This window comes from Botrytis byssoidea (assembly GCF_014898295.1).
Source record: "Botrytis byssoidea strain MUCL 94 chromosome Unknown BBYS_004, whole genome shotgun sequence".
Taxonomy (NCBI): domain Eukaryota; kingdom Fungi; phylum Ascomycota; class Leotiomycetes; order Helotiales; family Sclerotiniaceae; genus Botrytis; species Botrytis byssoidea.
Genome location: NW_024065845.1, coordinates 1,361,563 through 1,382,552, shown reverse-complemented (window position 1 = coordinate 1,382,552; position 20,990 = coordinate 1,361,563). Strand labels below are relative to the sequence as shown.

At 43.8% G+C, this 20,990-nt stretch overlaps 4 protein-coding genes across 4 annotated transcripts; 1 reads left to right on the top strand and 3 right to left on the bottom strand.

Moving 5' to 3' along the window:
* Positions 1-2,945: 2,945 nt before the first annotated feature.
* EAE97_002508 (uncharacterized protein) lies at positions 2,946-5,246 on the bottom strand (the record flags this gene model as incomplete). Its single annotated transcript, XM_038873019.1, has 9 exons — positions 2,946-3,415; positions 3,502-3,766; positions 3,870-3,952; positions 4,006-4,099; positions 4,152-4,459; positions 4,520-4,842; positions 4,894-4,953; positions 5,017-5,051; positions 5,202-5,246. The coding sequence occupies 9 exons, from the start codon at positions 5,244-5,246 to the stop codon at positions 2,946-2,948; spliced, it is 1,683 nt and encodes a 560-aa protein (XP_038736225.1).
* Positions 5,247-8,432: 3,186 nt separating this feature from the next.
* On the bottom strand, positions 8,433-13,727 carry EAE97_002507 (uncharacterized protein; the record flags this gene model as incomplete). The annotated part of the gene is made up of 6 exons (XM_038873018.1): positions 8,433-8,535; positions 8,589-12,528; positions 12,588-12,681; positions 12,755-12,781; positions 12,844-13,268; positions 13,721-13,727. 6 exons carry the CDS (start codon positions 13,725-13,727, stop codon positions 8,433-8,435), a joined length of 4,596 nt encoding a protein of 1,531 aa, XP_038736224.1.
* A 1,370-nt stretch (positions 13,728-15,097) lies between these two features.
* On the top strand, positions 15,098-17,384 carry EAE97_002506 (uncharacterized protein; the record flags this gene model as incomplete). Its single annotated transcript, XM_038873017.1, has 8 exons — positions 15,098-15,117; positions 15,218-15,242; positions 15,328-15,339; positions 15,405-15,807; positions 15,860-16,021; positions 16,077-16,173; positions 16,223-17,294; positions 17,346-17,384. 8 exons carry the CDS (start codon positions 15,098-15,100, stop codon positions 17,382-17,384), a joined length of 1,830 nt encoding a protein of 609 aa, XP_038736223.1.
* A 741-nt stretch (positions 17,385-18,125) lies between these two features.
* On the bottom strand, positions 18,126-20,804 carry EAE97_002505 (uncharacterized protein; the record flags this gene model as incomplete). Its single annotated transcript, XM_038873016.1, has 6 exons — positions 18,126-18,287; positions 18,377-19,126; positions 19,179-19,295; positions 19,348-20,389; positions 20,446-20,603; positions 20,664-20,804. 6 exons carry the CDS (start codon positions 20,802-20,804, stop codon positions 18,126-18,128), a joined length of 2,370 nt encoding a protein of 789 aa, XP_038736222.1.
* Between the last annotated feature and the right edge of the window lie 186 nt (positions 20,805-20,990).

Here is a 20,990-nt window from a genome sequence, read left to right as displayed (position 1 = left end):
AGCATTACCAGAGTTCATTGAATAGGAGATGTCTGACCAAAAGAATTCACCATTGTGAAAGCATAGCTCCTTCCTTATCGGGTGATCTTCCAGTTTCCTTTTATAACTTGGGAGTTGTGTGATCCCACTAGAGTTAAGTATTTTTATAGGTACTAGATATCTAAACACCTTTGCTTTCAATCTTGATTAGGATAAGCAAAATAAGATATGTACCTCCAGCAAGTGTAGGTTGGGTAAGAGATAGAAGGGCACTCTGTACTAGTGATCTCTTTTCTTGAGAGGGTCATCTAGGATATGATGGGATAGTATCTCTAATACATGGAAGAAATGTGAGATTATATTGCCCTTGAAATGGGTTGTTGTCGCTATTCTGCGTTTCTGACTACATTCGTCATTGTCATCAGCACGTACAATAATTCAAAAGCATACCGTCTTCCTAGTCCTCAACTCACCTATCTTACTCGTCTTTTCCTCCTTTATTTGGCTCCCACAACTAACATGATTTATTCCCTAATTTCTTCTCTTTGATCAACAAAACTCCCCCACAAGCGATCTTTTCGGCCTACAGATTTTGTCTACTGCACAAGTCTATTTACTTGGAAGTTTATATAGGCTTCCTCCGGTTGAGTAAAGATACGCAAAAGGATCGATTGGTGGGGAAGAGAATTAGCCTATGCTGATACTTGTTTCTCTCTAAGACTGTGTAGGAAATGAGGGTAGCGGGTACATGTATCTATATTCTGCCTAGATAAGTATCAAGTGGGATGAATCTTTCACCTCATCTCTCATGACTCTTCCGCCTATATAAAAATCCTTGTTTAAACTTGAATATGAGACCAGATTGAACACTGAGGGAGGGGCTCATATTTGGATAAGGAGTCCGTGGTCTATGTCGAACCTCAGTTGCTTAGGCTCTGGCTCGACGTAAAACAGAACCTCGTGAGTCCATTCTCCCATCTAAGACAATATAGAGGAGTCTTCTCAAATTCTTGATAACGAGAGTCCAGCTTTACTGTCAATGAAATTTGAATCGTTGAAGTCCTTCCACGAACCATGGATAGTATCCAAAGATTTACAACAACAATAAGATATCTGAATACCTACTTGCTAACCCTTTACCACTTTCATATTTTCATCTTCACTCATCACATCGCACGCTTCGCTATATCCGGAATCAGATCCTGTTTGAATGTTCTCTAGTTATTTTTGTTCCTATCTTATAATTTCATTCTTCCACTCCTTTGCAATACAAACTATAGCCACTCTCCCGTTATTCCCTCTTTATTTCTTTCCATATTAGAGGGTATAAAAATCCATCTTATACTTCGGATTGTAAGGATGATATTGGGATTGTTCCGTGTGAAGATGGATTACTTTGTTAAGGAACCATTGAGCCTTGAAAGCCCGTGGCTGATATCTGTTGTCTTGTTGGTATATTATTTGGTGCGAGGGGAAGAAAAAGAAGGAAGAAATAAAGGGTCGAAAGCATGAGATGAATAATCCCGTGGGCCAAAATGATAAAATTCAACAGTGCTTCCTACGAAAATCAAGGGATATGAACGACAACACTTCCATTTTTCACCCATGGCAATAATAACTTTCCACTGCCGTCACCGATCTTACTATAATTATACCCATCTTCTCCACTCTCAAGACACACATCGCAGACTCAACTCACTCTGGTACTCTCAACTGCTATAACTGATCCCAGTCATGTTCTTTGGTTACATTAAAGCCATCAACTTCTCCTTGTATGATGCTTCATTCGAGATCTCTGGTTCTCCTATAGGTTGCTAGTAAAGGAAATGTGCGGGACGGGGATAAAGAAAGAAAGATAAGCGTGAAAGAATCAGAGTGACTCACAGATCTCGAAGATCAAAATATGTTCTGTCCTCAACTCTGTAGCAAGTTTGCTATGTGAATAATTCCATGCTTGTCAGTACGTATCTTCTGTCTCGTTTATCCATACACAATTTAACGAGTTGAGAAGCGCCATAAAGTCATTCTGAAACCGCAAAAATGCTTCGCACTTAAGCATCTGACAGACTCATGGTAGGTGAAGACTTCTCTGATGTGCCAAAGGGATCAATGGACCGAACCGAGTCGGGAGTTATGAGGTATGCGAAATTGAATATAGAATCTGAGATGCAATAAAAATAGCCATGGTGCAATAAACTGACAACCATCGTGAAAAATCCAGCCGATGACACAAATCCAGCGACAAAAAAACACTTATGCGCAACAATGACAACAATCTCCCCTATTCATCGCCGAAAGTCACAAGTATTGTATTACTGATACCTCAAACCCATGGACCTCTTAACAGGACATCGAGCCTCGTATTCGATCTATATGATCCCCCTCGAATCTTATCTAGTTCCTTGTGGGATATTCAATAAACAAATTTCATGCAATGTGCTTTCTGTTAGACTATACGTTGACCCTTATACATTAGGATGGAGTATAAACTCCGAAGAGCGGGGCATAGGGAGATGTACACGGAGGATCACAATGCTAAAGTTGATATAGAGGAAAATATACACAACCCTCAAGAAAACAAGTTAGAAACTTGAGAATTTACGACATAGTGTATTGATGCAACCACAAACATATCTACCTAGCATCGGAAATATCGTATAACGATATGAAGAAAGACGCAATATATGCCATAGCAATAACCAAGCATGAAATTAAGTAAACATCAATAGAAATATAATGTAGGAAGGAGAATAATTATTGGGTATAGTAACTTCAACTCTACTTTGAAACACTGCCAGATATCTACTCGAGGAAAGAGTACTGTACTGCGTACAACAAACTCAACACCTCCATTCTGCATTTGCCCACTCTTCCCACTTCATTCGCCGGTAAAATTAATCCTGCCTCGCACAAAAACTATCCTGGCGCCATAAATGGAAGCTCAAGCCAGATTTCCAAAAGAGAATTTAAACAACATCCTTGTTAACTTCCGTCGCGGCCTCATCAGACGCATGTCCCTTTTCCGCATGCGGCACATGCTCCACCACTTTATCCCCCGCCAAACCCATCTCCCCAGCAAACGTACTATGCGGTACCCATTTCGAGCTCGTTCTCGGCGTCGTCTCTTCCAACATTCTGTCCACCTGTTCCAAACTCAAGCCCTTTGTCTCCGAGACGAAAAAGTACGCGAACAATAAACTTAACACGCAGAGAGAACCCCACATGAAAAACACTTTGGCGCCGAGATTCGCGTCACCTTTTTGAGTGCCGACGAGATATGGAGTGATGACTCCGATGATGCAGTTCCAGAACCAGTTGGAGGCGGTGGAGAGACCAACACCGCGTGAGCGGATGGGGAGAGGGAAGATCTCGCCGACTACGACCCAGGCGGCTGGACCCCAGGTGGTGGCGAAGGCGGCGATGTTGAGGCAGATGACTGGGTAGGTTAGTTTGATGTGTATGCTATAATAGAATCAAGTATGCATTGTAGTGATATTGAAATATGAGCTGGTAAGTACTTACAAGCAATCATAGCAGATACGGCAGAGCTGTTATGTTTGTCAGCCTCACCGGCAGTGACGCCAATGATGCCAACAATGAACTGGAAGGTGATCATGCAAGAAGCTCCAATGAGAAGAATGCTACGACGACCAAAACGCTCGACGGTCCAGAAAGCGAGAGGGGTTGTTAACATGTTGACCAATGAAGTAACGAGGGAGATCAAAAAGGGATTCTTGATCGTTCCGAGGGATTTGAAGAAGACATTTCCGAAGTAGAAGATAAAGTTCTGTGAAATAAGGATTAGTACCAGTTTACTCCGATAGCTTGCTTTCGATGAAATGATGTGACTTGAGGATGTCAAGAATTAGGGAAACAGAGAAACCACTTACAATACCAGTGAATTGTTGCATACATTGAAGCGTGATACCAGTAAAAGTTCTTCGAAGGTTACTGGAACCATCGAACATAGATCCTGCACGTATGTAAGTACAAGATGAAGGGTTCGGGTTGACCGAAGGCACAAACCTTTGAAACAATTGGTCCATTGGGAAATGTATGATGTTTGTGGTACAACAGAGAGTTCGTATTCATTGTTTGCGATAATCTCCGCAAGTTCATCCTATGTGCATGTTAGGAAGGCATACCCGCATTGTGAATTCGGTTATACTTACTTGAATGTATTCAGACTCGATCGGTTGACCGCGAACGTTGGCTAGGGATTTGGCTGCATCTTCAAGACGACCCTTCTTGACAAAATAACGGGGCGATTCGGGAAGAATGAACAACCCAACCGCCAAGATGATAGCCCACAAAAATTGAACTGCAATAGGAATTCGGTATGAGCCAGTATCAGTCCGGTTCTGTGTAGCGTACACAACACAATTGGCAAGTAAGATTCCGATTGTGATACAAAATTGATATCCTGAGACAAGGGCACCACGGACTTTTTTCGGAGCAATTTCTGACATGTACAAGATGACTATAATTGATGACCGGTCAGACAAGTTGAGGCTGAGAGCTGATACTTAATGAGACTTACTTATAGCAGAAATAAATCCAACACCACCGCCAGCAACTAGACGACCTGCTACCATGAGACCTAGACCAGTGGAGGCGGTTTCCATGATACATCCGACGCAGAAGATTGCACAACCAGCGATGATAGTCATACGACGACCAATTGTATCGGCTATATCACCAGCAATGAGAGCTCCGAAGAAAGTACCGCAAGAAAGAATAGAGGTTGTCAAAGATTGATTGCTAGCAGAGACGGCGAATGCGTCCAAAGTGGGTTTTGGGGCATCTGCAGGAGGTTGTTGTAATCCGGTATATTGAGTGATGAAATAAGGCATCGCCAAGACACTTCAACACATCAGCAAATGGATACAGCATCTAAAGAGTCAGGAAACATACCCAGACATCCAACCTGTATCATATCCGAAGAAAATACCACCGAATGCTGCAAAAGCACACCTTGGCAAAATTCAGTCATTGTTCTTGAGCTCAAAAGTTGAGCAATTGATATAAGGAACTTACATCAAGTATGCCTTGACAGTTACTGGCGCCTCGATCTATACATTATCAAATCAGCATTGTGAAATATAAAGGCAGAAACCTGATAACTTGGAGAATCGATGAGATGTTGCCGTCGAAGTAGTAGCCTCGATAGAACTCGACAAAGATACACGATGGCGAGGATTAGCTGAGGAAACATTACTTACCCGAGAGGTATCGGTCGTGCCATGAACAACTGCTCCTCCAGGCATGATGAAGACTATTGCTACTCAATTAATATGAAAACTTGTTATTGCCAGCCTATATGAGAATTGAAGATACAGGCTCGTTTATATCAACAGAGATCAGAAGAATCAATTGCAAAGCTCTGGGGTTTCTTCACACTTTATGTATGCATCCAACAAGCAAAAGCTTGTCACTGCTGAAATCGATTGTTTTAACCGGACCTACTCTGACCAGTCAATATGTAGGGGATGAATCAGAAAGGATTCCTTGAGCCGTTAAAAGTAAGGAATCACAAAGGAGCTACCCCTGCTAAGCTGCAGCCATTTTGCTGAGATTGTGTGCACGCGGTCTGTACGCCGTATTCTTCCCAGGAAATCTTTTGTCTTTGAACCTTTCACACATTTGCCAAGCAACCGGGGATATATACGATTGTTGCAGTTATCTTCCTTAAACCGTTTAAAGTAAGTCGGGGACTTCAGACCAAGCAATACCCTGCGTATTAGAATGCCGAGGTGCTCTGGGGTCAATTTTCATATATTGACATTCGCTTGTCCTTTTAGAATGGCCAATCAAAAATACAACAGTTACTTCAAATGATATAGTATGTCATTCGAAAAACATTGGAATCTGAAATGACACTACTCGAACTTGTTTTCAGAAGCGAAATTCCTCTGTACTACAGAAATAAGCCTACTGGAACCGAAGCTGCTGATTATACTATACCTATACAGAAAGAAAGTTCACAGCTGTTGAGTTGGAAACACTAGCAATAAAAGCAAGAACAATGCAAGCACGGAGGAAGTTATCCCTCCCTCTTCCGCACTCGCCGTCGATTTCCACCAACTCTAACACATGATTGTTGCTGTGGTAAACCGTTTGAAGGAAGAGGTTGGTTCCAGACTAAATCATCCCTTGAGTAGTAAAACGCGGAGGTGCTGCCTTCGTGGGGAAGATCGACTTGTCGGGGTTGAGACATGCGGGGGACAGGGTGCATGGGGTGAAGTGGTGTCATGTAAGCCATAAAATTCGTGTGGCTTATATGATACATTATAGCAGGGTAGATTTTCTGCTCAAGCCCTTGTAAAATGAATAAGTCGGACCGAATTGTAGGACGGATTATAGAGAAAGTAAAACTCTGAGCAAGGCATAATCGAGAATAAAGGAGGAACATGTGGAGAAAAGTATTAAACGCAAAAAAAAATAACGGGCTAGTGAACGCAAAAGATGATAATAGGGTTTAAGATGTAGCAAGTAATAAGGGTTCATCAATGTTATAACAAGCTCTATAGACAAGAGCCTTGGGTTCTTGACTGACAACGGCATGGCAAATATACTAGATTTGCAAAAGCTTAACCCCCAACTATTCCCAGCATACTATTTATTAGCCATGCAGAAATTGTATCCGTAATCTGTAAGCGAGCAAGCCAAGCCAAGCCCTCGCGAGCACTTGCGTAGGTGGACTTGCAGGACTATCAATATTCGAGCCCATGGCTATCGGTGAATATACAGAATACCGAATACCGGTCCTGCTGCTATGGTTACTTAAGAATGTTTGGCATGTTCCTTCGTCCTTCGTTTTTCGCCCTCGAAATGGAAATTATACGCTCGTTCCTGAAGTACAAGTACGGCGAGGTGTCATGAGTGGTCCACATCCACGACAATCATACTGTACAGCATGTCAGCCCGTCCCTAGCTCCTAGCTTTCGTGTTGTAAACATTATGAAAACTTTCCTTCGCCGTCGGAAATATTTGCACAACCGTCACTTGATCATTTAGGCTCCAACGAGACCTAAAATTGACACGAGATCTAGAGCTTACTCGGTACAAGATCAGAGCATGTTTGGACAAACAAACTCGGTATTGTTTCCACAAACAAAATACTTTTGAGGTTTGGCTCATTAATCAGCCAGCGAACACCCTTCGAAACGCTTTACCCCCGTATTCGCATCACATTACGGATAAATTGAAGATTGCATATTCCACATCACAATCCGTCCCATCCACCACACTACTGTGCCTCTTATCTCCTCGCTCCCCGCCATATAGTCTCCATTTTCCATTGGCCAGTGACATTCCCCAACCGTGCTGGCAAAACCCACTGCAGTAAGCGACCAGTATAATCCTAGAGCTGGCAATCATGCTAGGATCGCATCCTCCCTCACCTCACGAGTCGCACAGTACGCACGAAATGCAATGCAACATGAACATCACCTCTAGGTTCAGTACAACTTCGATTCATGTTATCGTAGTACACGACTTTGGGAACTCGTTCGATGATGTATATATAGATTAACAAAGAAATATGAGGCTGGCAGACCTTTTACTTTGATGGTGTCTTATGTTGTGAATATTAGGTTTTATCTGGAAAAAAGATTACTACCTAGGTACCCAGATAAAAAGATGAGAGACTAATTAAATAATGGATCTCACACGTGGAGAAATCACCCTAGTAAGAGGGAAGTAAGGTCAAATGCCGGAAATTGTCGAGATTAGCGTCTGATGAGTTTGAACTTTGAAGAACTCCAATCAATATATTGAGACCTTGAGAAGGTTGATTAGAAGTTGTACGTAGAGTAAGGTAATATGAATTGGCTTATGAGTCACCTTCAGCATTTGCACCAACGCTTTCATCTAGAAAGGAGGTGTCGAAAGTAAATTATTATACTAGTATGCCCAACAATCTACTCAAGTACCTTGTAAGATAATCGAAATGATTGCCATTCGTTATTCACGCATATAATCATAATTGATTCTGACTAATATATCGCAGACATTCATCTCTTTGACTGAAACTTCATCGTAGTTGTATCAAAGTCTGTATAAGTAGCTAACTCTATCGTGGTGTTGAGTAAGTGGCACTAAGTGCCTTCTGAAGCTCATTCAACGCTCGCACTTTTTGTACATATTCTCGTGTTGTTTCGTGGATCAATTGACTAGTAAAAGTTGCTTGATCCTGACAAAACGCCGGTGCAATTCGCACAATGATTCCCCCCCACCGTCTCCCATGCAATGAGTATTATCAACTCCGCCCACCAAAAAACTTCCCATAACCCACTAAACCGTACGCCAGCCCATGCCGTGATTTGAGCCAACGTAAACTGTAATGAATTCCCATCATCTAAACGCCAATGCAACACGTTCCTCAAGACATTAATTCCTCTAGACGTGAGGTGAAAGCACTTTCCCAAACACCTACATTACGAATTCATATCTTAATTCTTTGACTCTAACCTGTCCCTCCTGACTTTCGAATACATGGATGCCACTGCCTGTGTGGATTGTCCTGGATTGGGCCAGTAAGTCATGACATATTCCCTGGATAACATTAGTAAATATATCACGGTTAGAGACGTAAAGGAGGAACTGACCAAAGGCTATCTCTCAGTTTACTGTCCACCGACCCATCCTTTTTAGGTGCAGTGATAGAGTCAATAAACAATCCAGTACTGTACAGCTCCTCCTTCAAGACAGTAGCACGCTCCTTTTTGTTGGGAATGTTCTTCGCTGTACCGTTTTGAAGACGTCGAAGGCTCTCCTTGATTGGCTTGAAGAGTTTACGAAGCATATCGTTCTGTGCAGGTTCGCCATTGTCGGATTTACGATATTTGGGGCGACGTTCTAGTTGTTTCTCATCGTCTCCGTCGCTATACTTTCTTTTCAATGGCGTTGAAGAACCATAGCCTCCACTCTCCCGACGAGAATCACGGGAATCACTGAAGTTGTGACTACGCGCTCTATCTCTTTCTCGATCACGACTACTGTGATCAGATGGTCGAGATGCTTTCTTGATCGGTGGGGCAGGAGAAGCAGAAACTGACCCTCTTGCCTCGCTTCTTCTGGATCCATTACGCTCGTGCTTCTTGTTGTTTCGATGATGATTCTCCACGGCACGCTTGGCAGCTTGGTTATCCGAGTACTTGGCTTTCAGAACAGATAGAAGATAATCGGCTCGTCTGACCAAATGGACGGCCCCAGGAGCCTTGGCGACCTTTTCATCAGCCTTGCTTCTTTCTTCTTTCTTGTCTACTCGATGTTCTTCAAGGAACAACTTGTCTCCGAGCCCCAAGTCAGTATCGTCTCTGATCTGCGTCCAAGCACCATAGCCGTGCCTATGAATCCCGACAAGAAGCATGCCATCTTCCTTTGCACCCCAGTCACATGAGTAATGGGCCCCTTTGGAAGCGTCAGGGACGCGGAAGGTTTTGAAATCGGGGCAGTTTCCGACAACGTCTCTTAGCATTCTCATTTCGCCTGGACGTTCCATGATAGTCTCAGCGTTGACTCTCTTGACTCCGGAATAATCAAACAACACTGCTTTTCTATCCTTTTTGGTTAATGGCTTATTGGTTGCGCGCTCTAGTGCTTCAACCCGTTCGGTCTCTGCCTTGAGACGTCTGCTACTTTCTTCGGTGAGGGCTTTCAGTGTAGCTTTCATCAAGTCTTCATCGCGGCCTACAAGACGAGCTTCTTTTACAAGTTCTTCGCCACGATCTTCCATAGAGCCGAAACGTAGGTAAGCTTTCATTAAGTTTCTCGTTTCCTTTTCGTTGAGAGGACGTTTTGGATCCAAACGATTTGCTTGAGCTTCCCTCTTTTCTTCGAGCTCTTCTTGCTTAACTTGGTCACGCTCGCGCTTCTTTGCAAGCCGTTGCTCTCGTTCAATCTCAGCCGTATTTTTCATGGCTGCTTTACGTGGTGCATTCTCTTCGACGACCTTGGCGAGATATTCTTCATGAGCTCGCTTTTCTTCCTCAGCTTTGATTCCCTCCAACTGATCTTTTGGAATGATATCGTCCCATTCCAAGTCGATTTTGACGTCAGTATATTCAAAACTCTTAAGGAAGTCTTCACCACCATCGGCGACAATGCCTTCTGGTACTTCAGTCTGATGCTCTTCGGCGTTCTCAAGGACCGAGTCAATGTCCAACTCTTCAAGCTTTTTCTGATTGCCAGATTGTTCGAACATCTTCTGGCCTCTCTTTTTGAGAATACGGGAAATATCCTCGGAAGATTTAGGATCATCAATTTTGCCAGCCTTTGCAGCCTTTTCTCGCAGCTCCTTCTTCTCCTTATCGGTGACACCTCGTTGTATGGTAATGAACTCCAACATGAGCTTGTTACGAGCACGCTCAAGAATCTCTTCCTCGACGGTTTCCTTTGAGACAAACCTGTAAATACTTACAGGCTTCTTCTGACCAATACGATGTGCACGAGCCATGGCTTGCAAATCAGCTTGGGGATTCCAATCCGAATCGAAAATGACCACCGTATCGGCCGTCATCAAATTGATACCAAGCCCTCCAGCACGTGTGGAAAGGAGAAAGCAGAAGTCATTACTTCCATCGGCGTTGAAGTGATCGATGGCTTGGCGTCTTGGACCTGCAGCAACAGTACCATCAAGGCGTTGAAATTGGTAACCACGAAGTTGAAGGTAGTCACCGAGGATGTCCAGCATCTTGACCATTTGGCTGAAAATCAAAACACGATGATTATCCTTTTTGAGCTTGGCAAGTAATCTGTCAAGGAGCATCATCTTTCCACTGCTGGCAATCAAACCCTTCAGCTGGTCGTCTCGTCTTTCGCTACCCTTCAGAATCTTCTCCTCTGCATTTGGAAACATGTAGGGGTGATTGCTGGCCTTTTTAAGTTCCATCATTATGTTCAACAACGATTGCTTTGGACCCTTTGAACCTTCATTCAAAGCTGCATAATTGCGAGTAAGAATGTTCTTGTAATAATCCAGCTGAACATCTGATAGCTCGACACGAATGATTTTCTCACTTTTCGGAGGGAGGTCATTCTCGACTTTCTGCTTTGTCCGGCGGAGGATGTATGGCTGAATTTTGGTGGTGAGCGCAGCAATTTTTTCACCAGCAGCTTCATCAGTTAGGTCCATGTTGTCTTCAATTTCCAATTCGCCTGGCATGAGGAAGTCCATGAGGGCCGACAACTCGCCCAAAGTGTTTTGAACCGGTGTGCCGGTGATCAACAAACGACTGGGAGCCTTGAAATCGAGCAACTTCAGATATAGTTGAGATTCTCTGTTCTTCAGACGATGTGCTTCATCGACGGCCATGAACTGCCACTTAATTTGGGACAGGAAAAGAGAATCGGCCAGAATGTACTCATAAGATGTGAGTAGGACATTGAACTTTGGACGCTTGGGGTTTCCATCAACTAACAGTTCATACTCACGTATGATCTGACGAGATGACTCTTTACCATTGTAAACAACATAGTTAAGACTTGGCGCCCAATTATCAAAGGTGTCAGCCCAAGCAGGAATGGTTGTCAAAGGTACCACGACAAGATGTGGACCTTCTTGGCCTCTATCATTGTGGAGCCAATTCATAAAAGCGACAGTTTGGACAGTCTTGCCAAGTCCCATTTCATCAGCAAGAATGACATTCTTGTTCTTGCACCAGTTGTAAGCCAGGAAATTAAGACCTGTAATCTGGAAATCTCGCAATTGACCATTCTTGATGTAATCCGGTTGCTCACGAATAGGAACGTGAGGGCTTCTGGTGTCTGGGTTCGACTCCTTTCGGTCTGAGACCAGAGATCTTGAGCTGCGATCCAAGAAGTGGTCGATAGCCTCTTGAGCCTTCTCGCTGATAAAAGAGGCAGTCTCCCATGTACAAGATTCATAGTATAGAGCCTTCCACTTTATGAAGTATTCAGTTTCCTCATCACCTTCTCGCGAGCCAATAACCCTTTCGACCTTTATGTAGTCTTCCAGGGCATCTGCATCACGCTCTCTATCGAGCATCCACTTTTCTTTCTCTTCCGGTGGTATCTCAGCACCTTGTGTCATGTAGATGTCATCGATAACGATTTTTCGATAATAGTTTTCGAGGCGTCTGAAACCACGAACTCCAGCCAAAGTGGATGTTGTCTCCCAAGTAGCATGACAGTGCGATTTGCCCTGCCATTTGATATAGTACTCAAAATCGTCCTTCGTAAGGTTCTCATCTTTTACATCTCTGTCAGCTTTAATCTTGTGCTTCAAGACAACATCGATATATGGTGAGGTATCTTCGACATCTTCCGCCCACTGGATTGGGGTCATCAATTCAGATTCATCTTCCAAGTCGGGATCGCTTTCTTGGTAAGCACCGGTTGTGACCTGTGCAGCACGACGGCTGTTCCACCGCTTCTCTTGATATTGAAGAGCAATGTTGCCGGTCTCTAATTGGCGGCGTCGATTCTTCTTGATAGTATTTCGTGCTCGTAAGCTACCGTAATCCTCGGTTTCGTCGGTATCAGAGGCAGATGCAGATTGCAGAGCTGGTGTTTGGCGTTTGGAAGCTGTACATGAGATTAACTTTCTGCCACAGCCAGTTCACCTGCGACAAGAAGGCGCTTACATTGTTGGGAGCGCTCTGGCTTCCTACGCTTATTCCTATGAGCTGCAACAGCATCGGAATCTTCTTCCTCTTCCTCATCATCATCAGACTCAACCTATAATAGTCAGCGCTTATATCCAACTGTATTGTAATTCGCATATTGATTGGGTGACTCGGGAACGACATACAATAGTTCGAGTTTGTGCTGGACGCGCCTGTAGTTGCAAAAATCCGTTAGCAATAGTTTAAGAGGGATGTGACATCGGGAAGCTCCTACACTTCTCCGTAAACCATATAGTTCGGGATTCTCTAGCATGTACCGATCTTGATCAGTGACGCCCGGCTTGCGTTTAGCAGGACGCGACGACTCGACAGTGCTCGAACGCTCTGATCGTTGGCCATTGAAAGCTGCAGCCGCAGGAGTTTCTTCTTCATCAAAATCCGCGTCATCGGATTGTTCTTGATCTTCAGGTGACGAGTCTTCAGTTGCATCGGAATCTTGACCACCAAACATTGGTTGTTGGTTTGAGGAAGCCGGTGAGGGTTCATCGACGGTAGGGTTGCCAACATCGGATAGTTCTGACTCGCTTTCGCCTGGTGCGTCATCATTTGATGGCGAGGACCTTGCAAATGATTCATCGTGTCCATTGGACATATGTAACGGGGATATCGAGTTCATGACTTCGATTGTATCCTGCGGGGCTGCGACGACGATATTAGCTATTATGAACAGTATGACCCCATGGATGGGTGTAGTGAAAACTCTGACAATTACACGCCCGTGAAGGGAAAGAAGCCGCGATCCTATATAAACCAAGATTGCAATGAGCCCAGCAACAACGACATACTGAATGTCATCGGCGCATTCTCGTGTGCTTGATAGCAATCTCGCGATGAAAGTCGATGGAAATGATACAATTTGATTGAGGCCAGCTCACAGGAGCTTTGTGTGCCGAAGAGCATGATAAGGGCAAGAAAACAGCAACGAGAGAGTGACATGAGTGAAGATCAGGAGACTCTATATAGTTTGAAGACTGCATGGGGAGATAGGAAGATGGAAATGATGGCATTCGAGGATGGCAGATGCATTGTGATGATGGGAATAGGTATACCATAGTTTTGCGTGGAATTTGTGGGAAAATTGGAAAACTTACAAGCCATATTTAATAAGGCCCCCCTGATATCAAAATAATTGAGAGTCAATCTTTAATTTGAAGAAGATAAAGGTAGATGGTAGTGATGTTGGGTACTTCGGACGTTAAAATTGGAGAGCGGATCTGAAGGTCTACACAATCAGTGATGAATTTCCCATAATGATTGACATGAGCAGTTGGTCAGGATAGAACCACAGGTCTACCGTACTTAGCCGAGAAGAAGCTAGGATGTTTTAGTGTTTCACGTGATATTACTGTACTTTGGCCGGACAAACCCTATAATGATGAAAACCATCAAAAGTAAAGATTGTATTCTTGGGAATACAACAGTATAACGGTACTCTGTAGCAATGAGCAAATATTCTACAAACTAGGAGGATTGATAGTTAAGAAAGAAACCAACATATAGATGAACATCTACAAGAATACATTGGTTGGTTGATTTGATACGTATTTTTAACCAGCAACATATAATTTTGATCTTGATGTTGACAGTCATTTTTGGTAGCAAGAATGGAATATGCCTCGCGTTTGGTAGGTAGATGTTGTGTTTTGTCTCTGCATAGGGATCTAGATAATGGAATTGATAGAAAACAGAGGGTATTGAAGCCTTCAAAATCGATATCATTGATAGAGGGAAAGAGAATGACTACGGGTACCCGTGTTTTTCTGGATAAAATTGGCAGATCGAATAATCAATATATGATTTTGAACTCACATCTACCTAGGTAGTTGGATCAACTGAATGCTATGCTGCTCACTGATCCACCAGATCGTATCCAGTACAACGAGAGGTATCGAGTATCCATATCTACATGGTGTATTTCTTTTGACTCTGGCATGAAAAGGACAACATCTAATTGCTTGTAGTATGTGTCATTGATAGATGGAACGAGAATGAATCCTTCTACCCCGAGTTTCCACAAGGAATACAGACTGTGCAATTTAACATATATTTTTGAATTGAACAATCATTATTAAACGCTTGGTGTGATCTAGGTATTCGTCTGAAGTGCAAGCAAGTCCTATCTATTGTTTCTGGTGGGTACAAAGGAGAATAGTGGTTCCGGCCAAAGGTATTCTACAATGAAACCACACTAAGGTTTAAGCTCCTACAGCCAATAATATCAATTGTGTAATAATCGAATTTCAACTTGAACGCTGAAGACTTTTTTAATCTCTTATGATCACATCCAGACCAACCAACCTCATATCCACGCAAGGTCTCTACAGCATTTCAGTCCGCTACACGCACGACAACCTTGGAAGACAAAATAGCACAAGTTCATCAACAAATTTCCGCGTCTCCCAGCGAATTCTCTGTTTTTCTTTTTTCCCACAAATTTGTAGTGCTCTGTGAGAGCAACAGCATCCAAGATGTCTGACAAACTCACCCGGTACGAAATCCCACTTCAATGTCGCCTGAGCAATATAGCTCGCATCTCTGCGATATTTAACATCTACACCTCAACAGTTTGCTGACTCTCCTACCTCTAGTATTGCTATCATCAGTACTGACAAGGTGCGACAAATTTTGCGTTGAGCCTTGCCCCACCACATACCCCGCGCCATATGAATATCACTGACATTATCCACCATTCGAACAGTGCAAGCCAAAGGTAAATAAATATACGCGTCTAGTCTTCTCAGTACTTTCTGCAAGTTGCTAATCATATATTCACAGAAATGTAGACAAGAATGTAAAAAGTCCTGCCCGGTCGTGCGAAGTGGTCGTCTCTGTATCGAAGTTACCCCCGAGTCGAAAATCGCTTTCATCTCCGAGAATCTTTGCATTGGTTGTGGTATCTGCCCCAAGAAGTGCCCATTCGGTGCTATCAACATTATCAATCTGCCAACAAATCTGGAATCTCACGTAACTCATCGATACTCCGCCAACAGTTTCAAGTTGCATCGATTGCCTACACCACGTCCAGGACAAGTTTTGGGATTGGTTGGTTCCAACGGTATTGGAAAGAGTACAGCACTCAAGATTCTTAGTGGAAAGTTGAAGCCAAATTTGGGTAGATATGACAACCCACCCGACTGGCAAGATGTTATCAAATACTTCCGTGGCTCTGAATTACAAAGTTTGTTGCTCGAATCTTTAATAATTCTTGACGTACGCTTACAGCAATACAGACTATTTCACGAAGATTTTGGAAGATGATCTGAAAGCAATTGTGAAGCCCCAATATGTTGACAGAATTCCAAGAGCCATCAAGGGGCCAGATAAGACCGTTCGAGGTTTGATCGAAGGTGTTGCAACAATGGATAATTTCAAGGAGGTCTGCGACATTTTAGGTATGCTGTGTTATCAATCATTCAAGCTTGCAGTACTGTACTGACTTTGTTTCAGAGTTGAATCATATTATGGACCGAGACGTCAATCTTTTGTCAGGTGGAGAATTACAAAGATTCGCCATTGCAACTGTTTGTGTGCAGCAGGCCGATGTGTACGTGGTCTTGACAACTCCCCAAAAGTTCTTGCTGACTGAGATGTAGCTACATGTTCGATGAACCATCTTCGTACCTGGATGTAAAGCAACGTCTTAGCGCTGCTCAGATCATTCGATCATTGTTGAGACCTGATGATTACGTTATTTGCGTTGAGCACGATCTTTCGGTGTTGGATTATTTGTCGGACTTCATCTGCGTTCTGTATGGAAAACCCGCCGTTTACGGTGTTGTCACTCTCCCAGCCTCTGTCAGAGAAGGTATCAATATCTTCTTGGATGGTAACATCCCAACTGAAAACTTGCGATTCCGAGAAGAGTCTTTAACTTTCAAGATTGCCGAGGCTGCCGATGAATTCATGGCAGACAGATCTCGAGCATTCCAATATCCATCTATGGAAAAGACTCTTGGTAACTTCCACTTGTCTATTGAGGCAGGTGATTTTACCGATTCCGAGATTGTCGTCATGATGGGAGAGAATGGTACTGGTAAGACGACTTTCTGTAAGATGCTTGCCGGTGCCACTCAGCCCGACGGCAATCAAAAAGTTCCAGGTATGAAGGTCAGTATGAAGCCTCAAAAGATCACGCCAAAGTTCGAGGGAACAGTCAGACAACTGTTCTTCAAGAAGATCAAGACTGCCTTCCTTCTGCCTCAATTCCAGACCGACGTTGTCAAGCCTCTCAAGCTCGAAGAATTCATCGATCAAGAAGTCAAGACGTTGTCCGGAGGAGAATTGCAACGTGTGGCTATCGTTCTTGCTCTTGGTATCCCCGCAGACATATACCTTATTGATGAACCCTCTGCCTACCTCGATTCCGAACAGCGTATCATTGCTGCCCGTGTCATCAAGCGATTCATCATGCACTCGAAGAAGACTGCTTTCATCGTCGAGCACGATTTCATTATGGCTACTTACCTCGCGGATCGTGTTATTGTCTTTGACGGCCAGCCTGGTATCGATGCTCGCGCCAATACCCCCGAATCGCTACTCACTGGTTGCAACAAATTCTTAAAGAACCTCGACGTCACTTTCCGTCGTGATCCATCTAACTACAGACCTCGTATCAACAAACTTAACTCCCAATTGGACCAGGAGCAGAAGTTGAACGGCAACTACGTAAGTACCAAGTCCCATTAGTTCAAGTGTATTATTACTAACATGTTCTAGTTCTTCTTGGATGAGGATGACAAAGCTGCTACTAGTTGAAGAGGTTTTTGAGAAAGATTCATTTCCCCCTCCAGAAAAGGCATTGCATGGCGTTACGGGGTCGGCATTTCGGGAGACTAGGAAAAACGATGGACAAGGCATGGTAATGGAGGAAGGCTCATCCGACCAGGATGGTGATCCAGGCGGCTAACAAGGGTGACGGTAGTCTATCCTCTCGATGCCTGGTCTTACTTTGACGATCGCCAAGATTTGGTAAGTAGATCATACATAGGCTGATTTGTCAGAAGTAGGTTGAGGGGCATTGGAAGACGTTGGATGACAAGCCATCAAGATGGGTGAAAACATTTCACGAGTGGCAATTTCCAAAGCGAAGAGGTACAATGCATTAGAATTGCAATTCAATTCTTAGTACATGGCAATAGTTGAAACTTATTACTTTACAAACTTGGTGAATTTTAAATGACATTCGTGAAGAGGATATTGAATGCGTAGAATCAATAGATAATTAGAAGAAAACAATACACACCGAATTTTTCATGCTTCCCCCATCTCTCTTTACTTCGCCCCTCTTTCATATCTCATCCCCGTTGATCAGACTGGGACAATGCCTAGCGTTGTCTAAGTACCACACGATCGTGAACTGCCTGCTTGCCGATATCATCAAGCCAAAAATAGAAGTACGGTGCGTGCGGATACGTACAGGTAGGGCGAATTTTCTTCAATTTGATTGGTGCATGATGACCTTGACCTTAACCACAAAAAAAGGTCCAAACGATTTCTCTATTCTTCCTCTATCTCGCCTTCTTCGCTGCCTGAGTGGACAGCAGGCTCTTCTTTGGCGGGGGTTTTCGCAGCAGGTGGTGACCTAGTCCTGTGACGCCGTTCACGTGGGGGAACTGGGGAGCGCTCACGTTGTTTAGGTGTGTTTTCTCTTCTGGTTCTCTGTTTTTGCATTGGTGTTAGTTTTGAAAGTAAAGATATTCATTTCGAGGGGGAAAGGAACAGAATAATAATGATGAGCTGTAACGAACCTTACTATCCCTGCGAGTTTCCGTTTCGCTTTCTCTCCTCTTTCTTGGTGCACTAGATCTTTCGTCCCCATAAGGCAACTCATCAATGCTACCTCGAGGGTCCCCGCGTCGCCTGTAGAGTTTCTCTCTTTCATCCTCGCGATCTCTCCTTTCTCGCTCGTAATGACTCATTGAATCATCTCGTCTACTGCGAGGTTTGTCAAGATCACGATCTCGCATTAATCTATCCCGGTCACGTTCACGATCATGAGCATCAGGATCACGTCTATCACGACGATTTGGAGAAAGTAATGTATCAGCCATGCCACCCTTTCGGTAGTTCTTTTCGCGGTCTGCGATAGCTTTTCGCCTGTCTGCTTCATACGCGTCAGGCTCCGGGGAGCGGCTACGCCTAGAGCGAGTAGATCCGGAGGAACGGTGTTCTCGCTCTCGGTCGTGTATCTTGTGTGTTGGTCGATCGACTGAGGCTCGATCACGACGCTTGGCTCGATCCTTTTCGGAGTCTTCCTCTTTCTCTTTGAGCCGGCGAATTACCTTGTCAAAAGCTGAGCGACGGAGTTCATCTGTTGTCACGGCAAGATATTCTTCGGACCCTTCAAAACGAGCACGAACCCGTTCGTAATCATCGCCAATGCGAATAGGAGGTTCGAGATGCTTAATGTACGATCTCAAGTTATCCACAGCTCGGCGTTGATGGCGCTCTGCGTGATGCTTGTCATCCTCATTTCTTCGAGAAATCTTTTCACGTAACTATTTCGACAATTAGCCAAGGGTAAGTTTGTTGCAACAAAGAGGTACTAACCCGATCAAATATTAGCAACAATGAGTCTCGATCAATGTTAGCAGTTCGTCGATCACTCTGCATCAGTGCTAGGAACTCTTCAAACGGAGTCTTTTGCTGGAGTTCAAACCGTTTATCCTATAATTTGGTCAGTTTGAGCTTCACCATATTAAGGATCTATTGAACTTACATCAAGAACATCCAAAACATCATTTCGTGTACTACGCAGTGCGCGTTCCTCTTCCTCGACTACATCCCAGAACAGGTCCAGAGGAGAAGATCCCGATTGACCCAACATATCGACGTACCTGTCATCATTTTCAATTAAAGGATGAATTTGGCTCCACTTCGTTCCTGCCTTTATTTTGTTCCCAGCTTTGAGGTCTCGCAAGAGGCCTACAAAGCGGTCTCGATTCTGACGCTCTCTCCTGAACTTTTGGGTCTTCTGCTGCTGTTTAACATCATTGAATGTCTTCTCAAGAGATTTGATATGATTCTCGAAAGCAGTCAACATGTCCGATTTACTGAGTGCCTTGAATTTCTCATCACCTTGGAAACGTGGATTTGACTGGATGATACCTTGTGCTTCTGACCATCTTGTGTATGGTTCAAGATTTAATCCTTTCAAAAGATCAACAAGATCGTCCATCGCAGCTTTTCTCGTTGCGACCTCTTTCTCCGTATTCGCCCTCTTGAGTTCCATGATATAATCTTGAAATAGCTGACGTCTTTCATCATCATCATTCGAGGAGCGAAAAATCGTCTCTCCCTCAATAATTGGTCGAGCTGTCTTCCATCTAGTGTAGTGTTTAATCTCTGGATGGCTTCTCAGCATAGTAGCAAAATCAGATCTGAGTTTCTCAAGTCTCTCCTTTGCACGGTCCTTTTCTTGTAGGCGAACCTCAATGGCATACTTCTCAAAGGCGGCCTTTCGGTCTTTGGGGTCTTTGAGCGCTCGGTATTGAGGATCCTTGATAATTGATCGCATAACTTCTTCCCATGTAAGATCAGGTTTAACATTGTGCCGTTTCAAAAGCTTGAGGAAAGCTGCTTCTGCTTCTTCAAAAGTGGAATAATCGGGATCATTATTAGCAGGCACAAAAGCTTGAGCACGACTTCCATTGGCATCATTGCCGTATGCAATTTGACGAGCTTCTCCTAAAGGTTCCCTGTCTCGTGGTTGGTCATACTGAGAGGCCGAGAATCCACCTCCTGCGACGAAGGTTGGCACCCTAATAACAAATCAAAATTAGAATCATATTATTTGGGCTTCTCGGAAAAGACCTACGGTGCAGCAGCGACTGCAGGCGATGCAGCCTCTTTTGACATAGCTTCCTTGTATACATCTGGCATTTCCCATGAGCTCTGCTTCGTCTCAGTGTTATACCAATACTTTCTCCCCCCTTCCGCTGTATACTCTTTCCATGGCTGGTTCAAGAGGGCACGCTAAATAGCTTGTCAGTAAAAGTCATTTGACTGATAAATTTAGGGAGACAAGAATTATACCTCTGCAGGTGTCATCAAATCTTCTGGCTTGGTCCATTGCGTCGCCTTCGTAATAGTATTATAATAATAAACCCGTCCATCCGCATTTCGCGCTTCCTGCCAGAGAGCAGGAACAGCTGCATGACCATTCATTCCGTTCATGTTGATGAAACTGAAAGCAGAAAACGGATTTTTGGTTGAGTTGCTAGTAAAAGCGCAGACCAAGATCGCATTTGCGGTTTCCAAAAAAAGGTTCGCGATTTTGCTCGGCCGCTATTTAGCGCGTTTTCAGTACGGAAGCTAACCACTACAGCCATCCAGAACTCCTTTCATGTGAGTTTCCAACGT